Genomic DNA, 13,762 nt, shown 5'->3' on the forward strand with positions numbered 1-13,762 from the left:
ATGACTCAAAAAGATTTTAAGGCACCGACATTTTGCACACTTTGAGGCTACATTTTTTCAAGGCAGGGCACCATTTTCAACCTACGTGGATGTTTTATCAAATGGGAGCAGTTGGTTGAAGGAAGGGTGATTAGCAGGAAGAAGGATCTCACTGCCAATGTCTGGTATGTACATGTAAATGTGATAAATTTGTTTATTATTTCTGTTCTTTTTGGATTACTGATTATAGAATCTCCTTTAATCTATCCTAGAGACCTGAGTGGCAGCCTAGTAGCCCAAAAACCTTTGTATGACTATTTTGGGCCAACACCAACATATTTCTATGGTAGATGCTCTATTTTAATTGCATAAATTCACCAGATTAACAAAGGAACTATATGTAAGACACTTCCTAACACCTTAAACTCTTGGAAAATTCCTACTCATACTATCAAATGGTCAATTCCAAAAGGAATTAGCCCCAAGAATTCTGCAACACCCGAATCCCCAAATCTGGACTCCAAACCCCTATTTTAGGGCCTCCTTGATCTCTTGTCTGCACATACTCTTGTAACCAATTAAAGATGGGTTCACCATCTACTAGAAATCACATAATATTCCAAATCACCATCTATCTCCTTTGCTTGGCAGATTAGCCGCTGCTACACTTTGTCACACCTTTACAACACATGGTCGGACTGTTCTCAATAATGATCACCTCTGTCCCAATGAATTCTGCATATGCATGGTCAATATTATATAATACATGTTAAATTAATTCATTCCATGAATATCAGGTCTACATATTCATGGAATCATCACCATTTCTCTTAAAACCCGACTGTGGTAAAAAAACGGTTAAACAAAATTACTGTTACTTCAACAGGTGCCACAACAGTGAATTCAAAACAATATGGAATTCATCAACTAGTAACTGCAATAGTTAAATAAACTCTTGTTAAATCCTATGAACTCCAATGAATCAATAAAGACTTCCAAAAATCAAAGAATAGTAGAAATCTCAGAGTTTTTTTATTCACCAATGTTAGAAACCCGCACACCAGTCTCATTCACTGTCGCATAATAGAGACTCCACAAGATTAAATAAGTTAAGAAACTATCTCAACCAACTTGTCATTGAATTGAGAATAATTCATTAAACAAAGCACAACTAAACTCTAACTTCACTCCAATCCCAAACTAGCCGTTTATGTTTAAATATTTGAATATTTAACTAACAAAAGGTTTTATTTGAATATTCACCCTTAATTTTAATGTCTTGGGATTACCTCCTACCCAACCTAGACTTATCAAACATTATTAAACATTACATCCCAATACTTAGTCCTTTGTGGACATGACCAACATTACACAATGAAGAGTACTCCTTTAAGGACCTTGTAAATATGCCAATGTAGTGTACTACTTGAAGGTCATGATCGATGCTAGGTTCTTCCAACTGATCCTTGGACTCCGCTTATACATTCCACACCTCTGATTTGCTTGGAGATTTTTGAAGGTCTTCATGATCCTTAAGCCTGACTTGAGTGTTTGAGGTGCTCTTGCACCAGTATATTTATTATTTCCACATATATATTAAATATACAAATATATATTCAAACTCATATCCATTCCAAATAATAACCAATATAGTTCATATAGAATTCAAGATTAATTCTATATTAATCCATTACTGATCTGATTGAAACTATAACACTGACAGCAATATCATAGATTCATGAATTCAAATACAATTGGCCACAAACAATATAGGCTTATAGAACATACAGGTATATACCTATGCTCCACAGTATAATGGCCCACCTAGGGCAAGACATGAAAAATAGAAAACTACATTTTTTCAACCCAAATAAGATATAATACACTATACATTGAATGCCCTCAAAAGGTTGTGAAACACTGTGGGAGTTCAAGAAAATGGCATGTTTATTCAAGAAACCCTAGTTCTGGCAGTGAACAGGCCAGTGGGTTTGGAATTTTATTACATTATGCCAAACTATTCACAAAGATCTACCAAAACATATAGAGCAAGGAATCAAAGCAAACTAACTAAGAATAACAAGAAATTGTGAATTTCAATTCATATTAAGGTAGTTTCTTGAGTTGCAAGCCAAATTGTGACAAAATTGCAGTGTAAATGTTATTGCTTGCTATTAAGGTTTGAGAAAAACCTCAACCAATACATACACCAGGCCTTGGATGACCTTATATATCTCCATATGCCATGTTCCAACTATTGGAACTGACCCATAACCACCTTTGGAGATTTTGTAAAATCTTTCCCAAATGTTGAAGTTAAAATGATAACTTTACAACTTTTCAGCATCTTGACTCCTATCAACCTACCATCACCTCAAATCGATGTAGAATGCCTTCCTCAGCTACATGAACCATGTCTCCATCCTTTTCAAAAAATTATGCTAAAAGTGTTAGATGATACTCATCAATGGCAAGTTAAAGCAATGTAAAGTTCTTCTTTGCCTGCAACACATATAACAACAATGTAAACTTATCTTGAAACTTCTTCTTTTCCTGCAACACATATAACAACAATTATAAGTGCTTGCAAGGTATATACTTATGAATAAATATTACATCCTGATTTAAATGTATGAAAACAATTTTCATTCCTTTTAAGCTTCATTCATCTCGAGGTGCAATTCACAAACTCAAGAATAGTGGCTTTTGTTCTTCAGGATACTTTTAGGGGAAGAGTATGTGAATGCACCCTCGTGTCTGGAGTCTAGTTTAGAGGAGATGGCTATTTACACTGCTAAGGTTTGTTGAATCTAATTTTGAATAACATTGCTTGCTATTGTATCATGACAGAAATGAAAGCAAATGATTTAAGAGTTAAAAGAACAAAATGGATTTTTTGAAAAGGTTTTAGAAGCTTTCAAGTAAATACTATTGCTAATGATTTATTGCTGCTCTATTTTGGTATTTGATGATTGTCCATGCTTAAACATTTAATGTCATTATGGTTATATGAATGGATTCTTTGCCTTAGAACACTATCATCTTCAAAATCCCATATGAAATCTATATGACCATATCATTTCTTCAATATGCCCTATGGATGTCCCTATCTAACTTTATATCTTTTAATTTCATATAATAACTAATTTATGTGCTTTTTCATGACTATGTTTGACTCATATAATTGTGATCTCTCTAGCACTATGTTGTCATTTAATATTTCTTACTAAAGCTTGTAAATTTTGTTCCTTTTGCCATGTCATGTAATATGTCTTGCCTTGTAGCTTATATGTTTTGAAATTTTTGTTAGGCCTTGTAGCTTGTATGATTTGATTGCTGGAGAGCTTCTACAACTAAGCAAGAAGGTCGTTGCACGAGTTATAGCCGCGCATTCGGGTATGAAAATTGTATATTTTTTAATCTAATGTATATTTTAACTAGACTTGTAGCTTATATGTTTTGAAATTGTTGTTAGGCCTTGTAGCTTGTATAATTTGATTGCTGGAGAGCTTCTATAGCTAAGCAAGAAGGCTATTGCACGAGTTATAGCCGCGTGCTCGGGTATGAAAATTGTTTTTTTTAAAATTCTAATGTATATTTTAACTAGACTTTTAGCTTATATGTTTTGAAATTGCTTTTAGTGGCTTAATGTTGTAAGGTCTCTTGAAATAAGACCTTCAGGCCATTGGTCAAAGTTTTACAAATAATCTTAGGAATAAAGTCAAAGAAAGTATTTTTAAAATATTAAAGTATTTAGTTAGGTCTAAGAAGATTTGTGTACTTTCGATAGTTTTGCTTAGTTTTTGAAAGTTGCAGTAGATCGAAGTTTTCATAGCTCGATTTTTGCTTCCTGCAAAGAACGATCATGTCAGATAATATAAGTGAAGAACAAAACAGGGAGACAATCGCTAGATTGTGGTCTAACTTGAAAAGAAAAGGTGATGGAAAATGTTATTGTCCTTGCAATATTTGTAAGGGCTTAAACCATAGAAGACTGCTAATAAAAACAGTTAAGAGACATTGTAGGGAGAATGGTCACATTGAAGGGGGGCATGACTATCATCCACTGGTAAGTCGTTCATTATATCATTTTAACAATTTATATACATATGAAATCACTTGATGATGAGTTGATGATCATGGTTTATTTATGTTAATCAATTTTATATAGGTTGATCTTCCCAAGGAAGTACATGATATGAACCACAACAATCCGAAGAATATGGTTTTCGAAGTGGAGGAACATGGAGGTGCAAATATCGAAGGTGAAGATAATGATCCCATGGAAGATGACGATCATGTGCCAGAAAACACAATTGAAGAGGATGGTATAAATACATTGATCCATGACACATCTAGTCCAAGCGTATCTGATCATGATGATGATGATAGCCTCGATGTACCTCTACTTCAGAAGGCATACGAGCCCCTATACAAAGACTCCCAAACAACTCTTCTCTCTGCTATATTGTTGTTGTTGAACTTGAAGGTTATGAATGGTTTATCCAACATAACAATGTCACGTATGTTAAGGTATGTCATATATGTCTTTATAGTTAACAAAGGGTGAATAATGTACCACTAATATTGTTTATATTAACAAATTATATTTTTTGTTGTAGATTGATAGGCGAGTTTCTGTTACCATCATCAAATATTCTACCTTGCTCATATTAAGAATTAACTGCTGCTATGAAAGATATTGGAATGGAGTATGAAGCAATACATGCTTGTCCCAATGATCATATTATATATTATAAAGAACATGAATTTGCAACACAATGCCCTATATGTCATACGAATAGATATCGAACAGATCGACTAAAAAAAAAGGTGCCTCAAAAGGTTCTTCGTTACATCCCCATTATTCCACGGATGCGACAATTATTTAGGTGTAGTAGCTTAGCTCAATTTATGGATTATCATGCACGCAATAGAAGTCAAGATGACATTATTCGAATCCCTGTGGATGGTTCAACATTTATGCACATAGAGGAAAAGTGGCAACACTTCAAAGAAGAACCTCGTAATCTCAGGCTTTCATTGGCAGCAGACGGTGTCAATCCATTTGGAGAGATGAGATCTGTTTACTCGGTGTGGCCTGTTTTTGTTATCAACAATAACATTCCTCCGTGTTGGCAATGATTGTTCTAGGTATCTTATCATTTGATAGTTATTAATTTACACGTACTTACAAATCTTGCAGTAAAACGGTCACAATAACTATGTAATGTTACTATTCATTCAAGTAGGTAAATATCAAGTAAAAGATATGAATGTATATATTGAGCCTCTTATCGACGAGTTGGTGGAGTTATGGAACGGTGTCACTATGTATGACGTGTCTAGACCAATATGACAAAGACAATTTCAATTCCATGCAATACTTGCATGGACAATACATGGTGCCCCAGGGCTAACACATTTTTGTGGTATGTTATAGTGAATTCAAGTTGTGTACAATAATTCTAATTATAAAAATCAACATATTTAATAATCCAATTACATCATTATCTTGTAGGTCTTCAAACAAAGGGAAAATTTGCATGTCCAGTTTGTGGTCCAAAGATGAAATCTTGTCATTCAAAAAGTTTAGGAAAGTAGGTGTTTGATGAGTGTAGACACTTCTTCCACAGGAATCATAAGTATTGAAGTACGAAAAAACATCTTTTCAATGGGAAAGAAGAGACTACATCAAAGCCACGAAGAATGACACCTCGCCTATGGAAGTTGGAATATAATAGAATTAATCGTCGAGGTAATGTCGTTCCACCTAATGGTTTATGTTTGTAATTTATATATTTCTATTGTGATTTTTGTTGACTAATTGTGTAATTGATGATCGTGAAGGTCGTCAAGGCAATACTGACAACCTTCCAAAGGGACTAAAAAGCTATCCTAGAAAATTTAGTAGGTTGCCCTACTACGAGCACTTACAAATTGTGCATTTGTTTGATACTATGCATATTGGAAAGAATATAACAGAGACATTGTGGAAAATATTGGATGGAAGGCGTGACAAAGAAAAAATTGTCAAAATTTATAATGACATACATGAATCCAATCATATTGCATTGAAAAATTTCATTCACTCAAATAGCAACAGAGATCAGATTAATATAAGTGCCCTTCCATGGTTATTAACGGAGCAGCAAAGTGATGCCATAAAAGAAGTCATACGAAAAATTCGATTTCCCATAGGATTTGCTGCAAACATAAACAATCTCATATCAAAAAAAAGTGAATTTGGGCCAAGGCTCAAAACGCATAATTGGCATACTTTCGTCAAGTTAAGTTATGTTCTTCTATATTTACAATATATTCATAAACTATGTGAATTGTTCGTTATGTTATGTTAGAAAACAATAAAATGATTGGTTTATAATTATTGCAGTACGTGCTTCCTCTATCTCTCCCAGAGCACTTCAACAATAACATCAAACAAGTGATATACGATCTTGGAAAATATATGAGGTAAGTAGTAATATCTCTTCAATTTGTTGTATATATTTATTATATTCGTGATTTGTTTTTCTTCCTATAAAATCTATTGTATATTATTTTGTAAAGTCTCATATCTATATATTTTTTGTGACTTGAATCTCTTAATGTAGGTGGTTGTCATCTAAAGAAATCCATAAAGAAGATATAAACTATTGGAAGAGAAGAATTCCTCATTTACTGTGTGAAATGCAAAAGTGTCTACCTCCAACTTTTTTCAATGCACATGAACACTACCTCATACACCTAGTTGAGGAGATTGAATTGTGTGGACCTATACACACTAGGTCAATGTGGATGGTTGAGAGGCATTTGAAATCTTTGAAGGCTTTGGTTCGACAAAGAGCACATCCTGAGGGTTCTATGGTAGAGGGATATATGGTATACCAGACTATGGTTTACATTACTGAATATCTTCCTAAATTTGCATCAAATATCCATGTAGATCGCATTTGGGATCTCGAGCCTTTTAAAAAATTAGAAGGGGAGTACTTGATGGGGAAAGGTACATTGAGGAAAGTGAGAGGTAATAAATTATAAGATGTTATTGTAATAAATTATTTCTTAATCTTCAAAATAAATCGGTTGTAAGTTGTCTATTTTTTTTTTTGTATAGGTGCTCGAGAGTGGGATGCACTACATTTGTATATTGCAAACAATCTTGATTGGATGACGGTATGGATTGAACGATGTCAACATTCTGGTCGCACATTAACATGGGAAGGTGTATCTTCATTGGTTAAAGAAGCTCATTGTAATGGAGATTCCAATGTTACGCAAAGGGAAATAGATTTAGCACATGGTTCAAGAGATTTCCAGGTACGTACAAATTTATTAATCACCCGTATGTTTATCAACTCACGATACAATAATTTTGATATGTTTCACATATTATTGCAGGTTAAACACCACAAGGCTATGTTCTGTAATGGTCAGAAATTTCGCGTCAAAGTGTTGGATGACACGAAGAAAACTTGTGATTCAGGAATAACTGCAGTCTTTCAAGTGACTAATATTTCATCTAGAAATGACTTACATCCTCAAGAGTTTGAAAATTGATACTATGGCATTTTGGATGAGATAATTGAGTGTGACTTTAGTTCCTTCAAATTAGTACTCTTCGTTGTCAAATGGTACAGGCTATGAATTAATCCAAATGATCTTGATAGAACTATTATTGAACATGATAATGGATTTACAATGGTTAATACAAGGTCGTTTGAGCCAGTTGGGGATGAGCCTTATGTTCTTCCAAGCCAATGTGAGTAGGTATTTTACTCAGAGGTTCCACATAAACCGGGTTGGTCATTTGTTGTTAGACATGAACCGAGAGGAAGGCCAATAAAGTATAATGCGATGGAAGAAGAAGATACCGAAGAAGTAGAAGATGATGTAGATGGTGATCATGATCGACAGTTATTGGATGATGTTCCTGACACAAATTTTCATGAAGAAGAAGAAGAAGATGATGACGATGATGCTGCTACTGATGATGATGATGAAGATGATGTTGATGTTGATGATGATGTTGATGATGACGACGATGATGACAACGACGATGATGATGGTGAGGAGGATGATGATGACGACGACGAGGATGATGACGAGGATGATGATGATGATGACGACGACGACGAGGATGATGATGATGGAATTTAGAGGTATGCCATCAATCCTTAATCTATTTAATATTCATTTCTTGCTAGAAATATATTTGTCTTATATATATGGTTACATAGTTTATTCATTATCTATTTAAAAGCTACAAGTTTCAACTACAAATAGAATACTGCTAATCCATTGTAAAATTATTATAATGGGTTTTGGAAGAAATTACAGTTATCTTAATTAATATAAAATATCTAACTGAATTTCAAAATGTTATGCAAGTGGCTTTAGTCTAAGTGTTTCCTCCACCTCCACACACATCAAACAACTTCAAATAGCATGTCCCCAAGGTGACTAAGCCCTCAACTCATCAGCTGATACAAAAACCCAGTTTTAGCCCTTCACTAGGCCTACTTCCCTAGTAGGCTTATAATGTGAGCCTGATTTAAGTGTTTTATTGTGTACCTTTTAATGTTTTTAATTTTTATGTGATGCTAATGATGGATGTGATTATGATTATGATGTGATTATGCTCACAATAATTGAATTACATTTGCAGGAAATTGAACCCCTTTCAGGAGCATCCCGCACAGTCTCATGGATCGACAGGTATAAGTCAATACTCCTTATAGACAGTCTATTTAATACACTTATCAATAGTAAGATTGATGTCTTCTAAGATCTCTCCCATTTGCAGGTACCAGCGAATAGGTATTTGTCAGAAGTGTCTTCCTCAAGTGAGGGAAATATAGGAATAGAAGAGGAAAGTGAGACATGCAGTTTATCTAGAACAGGGAGATTAACTAGAGGTCAAAGGACTAGAAGGAAATTCAATAAACACATGAAATTTTTCCTTGCTCAAGGGGGGTCATGTTCTTATGATGATGAGACGGAAGGCGACATCAAGGTGCCCTTGAGGTACCAATATCTACAAAAACATTGGGTACCCAAGGAACACTGATTTTTGTGTTAACGAGAGGATATATCGCATAGCACCATCATCACTACATGGTTTGGGTCTATTTTCTATGGATGGCATAAAGGTGTCTTACAACAAAGTTTCTGAATTGATGGAGTATGTTGGACCATGTTACGATTACAAAAGTTGGATGCATATTTTAAATATAAAAAAAGTATGCGTAGGTATGCCCTCTCGGAAAATTATATACAACAGCAAGACAATAATCAAAGTAAAAGTGTGGCTATATACATTGATGGAAGGCCAAAAGCAACCGGGAATATTGCGGGTTTTATAAATAGTACACGACCTGGGTCAACTATAAAGCAACCCAATTGCATATTTGAGACGCGCGAGGGAAATCATGTATTCATCTGTGCGATAAAATTAATACGTGCAGGGGAAGAGCTTCTTATTGATTACAATTTGAACCGCATAGATATAAACGAGGCTACTATCATGGGGGTGGTACATACTATTAAACCAACTTCTAAACAATGACTCCAACATACCATTTAGTCAATAAATTTTTGGCTAACATTTTTATACTTCATCTTTGACACAGGGGCACAATATGGAGCAACCACCCGGAGGGGATGCTGATGATGCTCCCAGCTCATCTACACATGAGCAGGTAAAACTCATTTGTAATTGTGCAAACTAGATAGAAGCAAAATGTTATTTTTTTAATGTTGTTTTCTTTATTGTTTTGGAGTAATTTTGATAATACTAATACTATTGTTGTCACAGAGGGCTAGTGGTCGGAGGGAGGGAAAGGAACTTGCAGTCCCTCAGCAGGCCCCCCCTGAGGAGGACCCTTTCTATATCGATTTAGCAGAGACTGATGACCCGATCGATTCGATTAAAATTAATTTAAAGAAAATTAGCAAAGAAATTCTACGTTTGGCAACCATAAAGCCTATGACTCAACAAATAAAAGATAGGGCATCTGAATTGTTGCACACCTCTGAGTCCTTAAAAGTAAGTATTAATGAAATTTTTAATTATAACAAGAGTTCAATAATGGTTTTTATGTTATGCTCTTTTATGGCATTAATTAAAATATGGATGCATTGTCTTTATAGAGTTTTTTGCTTGATTTCGAGCCCCGTTCTCATGATGAGGGTGCTGCAGGTGGTTCAGGTAGATCGCATGTTCCATTCGCCACTTCTATTTTCCACTAAATATATATAGGAATGATCATAATCATTGACAATACATGCTCGAACAATCATTTTTTTTAATGCTCTAACAATCTTGTCCATGCTAGTCCACGCGTTCTATATTTATGCATGCTCTAACAATTTTATTCTTCAGCTTCACATCAATTGAATCCTACGATGACACCGCCTCCATCCAGGACAACCACAAATCTCTTTCCGACTGCTGAGTCAGTAACACGCAGCTTACATGCATCGACTGTTGCACCATCTGCTAGTACACAAATCCCTCTTTTTCTCTCTTATGACAGCAACAAACAGTTTCTTTTTTACAACTTTATAACATCAATTATCATTTGTTCTTTTATACTTCGATCATGACAAAGACTTATGAAACTTTTTGCAATAGGACCTGCAACATCATTTCCTGGATGTTCCTATGTTCCTAGTACGGGAACGGTGAAGGATGTCACATTGATCGTCAACGACGATGAAGGCATTCCATTAAAAGTAGCCAAAGTTCCAGGTACTTTAGAGTTATTATTGTTCTATAGTGATATAATAGTAATTTAGTTTTTGATCACTCTTCATCGACTAATGATCCCATGATTGTTTTGTAGGGAATGATCTTTTTTGGAGAAAACTTGGTGATGAGTGTTTGCGAATATTTGGGCCCACCATGCATACCTGGTGGAACATCATATCCTAACTAAAACCCCAAACCACTATTTTGATTTCATATCATTTCTATAATAGTTTTCCTTTTCGTCCATTTCTTGAACTATATTAAAGGTAGCTTCACTTCATTTATGAGTCTAACATGTTTTTTTTTAACTTAAAAGGTGGAATCAGCAACAGCAACGCAAACCATTGAAGGATGATCTTATAGAGAGCATGACCCAACTCTTTGGACCTCGTGCATTCGAGAGAAACAAGCTCCTTGAAAAAGCTGGTCTATGTTTGAAGTATATTAGGGACCAGTACAGAAAAAATTTACGGTATAACCCCAGGTACGAGCGTCCGCCCTATGTTCCTGAGGCTGAGTGGTAGGCTCTGATTTTGGATGGAAAGTATAAAGTTGACAAGAAAAATAATATTACACCAGTGGAGAGTACATCAAGGTATGTGATACTGTTGAGAATCTAATTATGTACTAATTAACCTCCATATTTATACTATCTAACATATTTCAAACTTTTCATAGATTGCCTGACACATCAAAGGCAACAAAGCCAAGACTAGAAAAGCACGGGACACACAAGCTCAGCTCTGGTGGTTTTTCGAAACTTCAAGCAAGAGTTGTAAGTATTAGTAAATGAAAAATTGTATCAAATTTTTTATATAATGTGAAGGGAAATTCTAGGACTCCCTTATTTAGCTCATCAATTATAAATAGGTCAATAGAATATAATAACAGTAGTGGATTTTCATATTCAATATAAACAATTCAACAATTGAAGTCAAGACTCTGCAATCTAGATTAGTGAAGAAAACTTGTGATTCACTAATATGACATTATTTAAAATCTCACCCTTGATTGAATTTTCCTCCAATAGTTGAGAATAAAGGAAGTGATTGAAAGAATGAGGGAATGCAACAACACTTGTAGCCATTTTTATTTCCAAAGAGCTGAACTAACTCTTACCCAACTTAAGAATTTGGAGAAAATATGTTGGTACAAGCAAAGCATACAAACACGCAACATTTATATAGTAGATTGCTCCATCAAAACTGCTCGATTTTTGTCCTATTATATTGTGATGGATATAGATGATTTGCTGTTGATATTTTAACTAGCCTCCATTGGTTGATGAAACAATGCAAGTAAAATTCACCATACCACGCAAAAATGCAAGGCTCAGAGTTCAAGAGATGCCTCACAGAAGATGATAAGAGAATTGGCTTCCAACAAGGCTATAGAGCCATGGCTGAACGGCTACGAGCTGAAATTAGTGTGGAAGGTTCTAATACTGATGCATCTCAGCCACAGGTAAATAAGCTAAATGAAATTTATTTCAAATTGAATACTTTACCAATTAGTCTATTTGATGTTAAGTTCCAATATAAAGTGAGTATATCTGTTTTAAGCAAGCAATGGTAACAATGCGTAGGATGTTGGAATGCAGCCTGACAATCCTTCTACACAATCTGTGGATGTCGAAGGTTCGCATGATGTGCATCCCAGTGGTGGAGGTATACATTTGCTATTAAATTTTTTATATGTAATTGCAATTGGTGTTTGGATTAATGTAACATTTTGTATAGTAGCTATAGAGGATCGAGGGGTCGATGTTCATGACCGTGTTGATGTTGAGTCAGACAAAATGATGTGGTCAGATCAGGTAAAGAGACACAGTTATGTTATTTAAAATAATTAAATACTTGTAACAATTATAATAAATTATTTTTAATTTGACTCTTTTATTTGTTATTGCAGAGGACCTCCCTTTGCAACAGCATAGGAATTTGAGATCATCAAGAACAGAGAACAGAACAATTGATGAGGGGGGAATTGATGATGACACTGATGCTCCTCTTAGAGCTTACATAGAAAAAAGAAATAGAAAGAAAAAAAAGAAATGATTGTCACTACATACCTTAATTGATAATGATTGTATTTTATGTCTCAATGAATTTAATTATGTGCTAATGAATGTTCATGAATTATGTGTTAATGCAGAATATTGATGAATGTTGCATGTTAACGAATCTAATGTGTTAATGAATGTTATCATGTGATATTGATTGAATGTTATCATGTGATATTGATTGAATGTTACATTTTATTAATGGTTGAAAAAATGAATGAATGTTAGATGTTAACGGGGAATGTAGAGTGATGTTAGGGGGAGGGGGGTGGGGCCAAATGAGCTTCCACCTTCATGTGGTTGGCCCTGTTTAGTAGAGAATATTAAACTATTCTCGAAACAAATTGAAGCTCAATAAGATGTAAGTGAAGCTCAAATTGGCACAAATAGGGAGTATATATGATGTAAGGGGTCATTTGAAGTCCTAGGGTGTCCTAGGAAGATTTATGGGTGGATGGTAGTGTTTACATGATGTAATAGGCTATTAAAGCCCCTAAATGATGTAAAATGCACTCAAAGTGCAAGATCCGTTATTTCTCGCTCCTTCCCCAATATCAAATGCTTTAATTTTGATCTCCCTGAAGTCATGTCGGAGGCTCCCAATTACACCGATACATGGATGCAAGAACACTAGCAACAACCTCATGTGTTAATAGGATATGGCATAAAGCTGCACAAGATAGATATTTTTGTTCTCAATAAGATATCACAGATAGACTTGAGACTTGATACATATTCCAAATTGAAATAAGTCACCATCTTTTCCTGAAGTAACCAAATTGCGTAAATATGTTACCTTGGATATTTTAGTCTTACAATTTATGTACATATTATTTTATAGTATGATTAAGTATTGTTAACTGCGTATATTTACTATTTAGTTGTATAGGATACTTAATGAAATAAATTAATGTAGCTTTTTTTTTTTGTATGGAGTTACCCAGCCCCAAAAAACATTGTTGTATTGG

At 34.6% G+C, this 13,762-nt stretch overlaps 1 protein-coding gene across 1 annotated transcript; it reads left to right on the forward strand.

Moving 5' to 3' along the window:
* Positions 1 to 6,873: 6,873 nt before the first annotated feature.
* On the forward strand, positions 6,874 to 9,676 carry LOC149563024 (uncharacterized). Its single transcript, XM_089828051.1, has 3 exons — positions 6,874 to 7,006; positions 7,097 to 7,299; positions 9,662 to 9,676. The coding sequence occupies exons 1-3, from the start codon at positions 6,874 to 6,876 to the stop codon at positions 9,674 to 9,676; spliced, it is 351 nt and encodes a 116-aa protein (XP_089684177.1).
* The last annotated feature ends 4,086 nt before the right edge of the window (positions 9,677 to 13,762 follow it).

This window comes from Cupressus sempervirens, chromosome 4 (assembly GCF_028749045.1).
Source record: "Cupressus sempervirens isolate cs-2001-9-10 chromosome 4, ASM2874904v1, whole genome shotgun sequence".
Taxonomy (NCBI): domain Eukaryota; kingdom Viridiplantae; phylum Streptophyta; class Pinopsida; order Cupressales; family Cupressaceae; genus Cupressus; species Cupressus sempervirens.

What these genes read in the sequence shown, in the direction of transcription:
- LOC149563024 (XM_089828051.1), top strand. Translation starts at nt 6,874, where the DNA reads ATGGTTTACATTACTGAATATCTTCCTAAATTTGCATCAAATATCCAT. An exon ending in TACATTGAGGAAAGTGAGAG is followed by an intron (nt 7,007 to 7,096) that starts GTAATAAATTAT and finishes TTTTTTGTATAG; the next exon opens with GTGCTCGAGAGTGGGATGCA.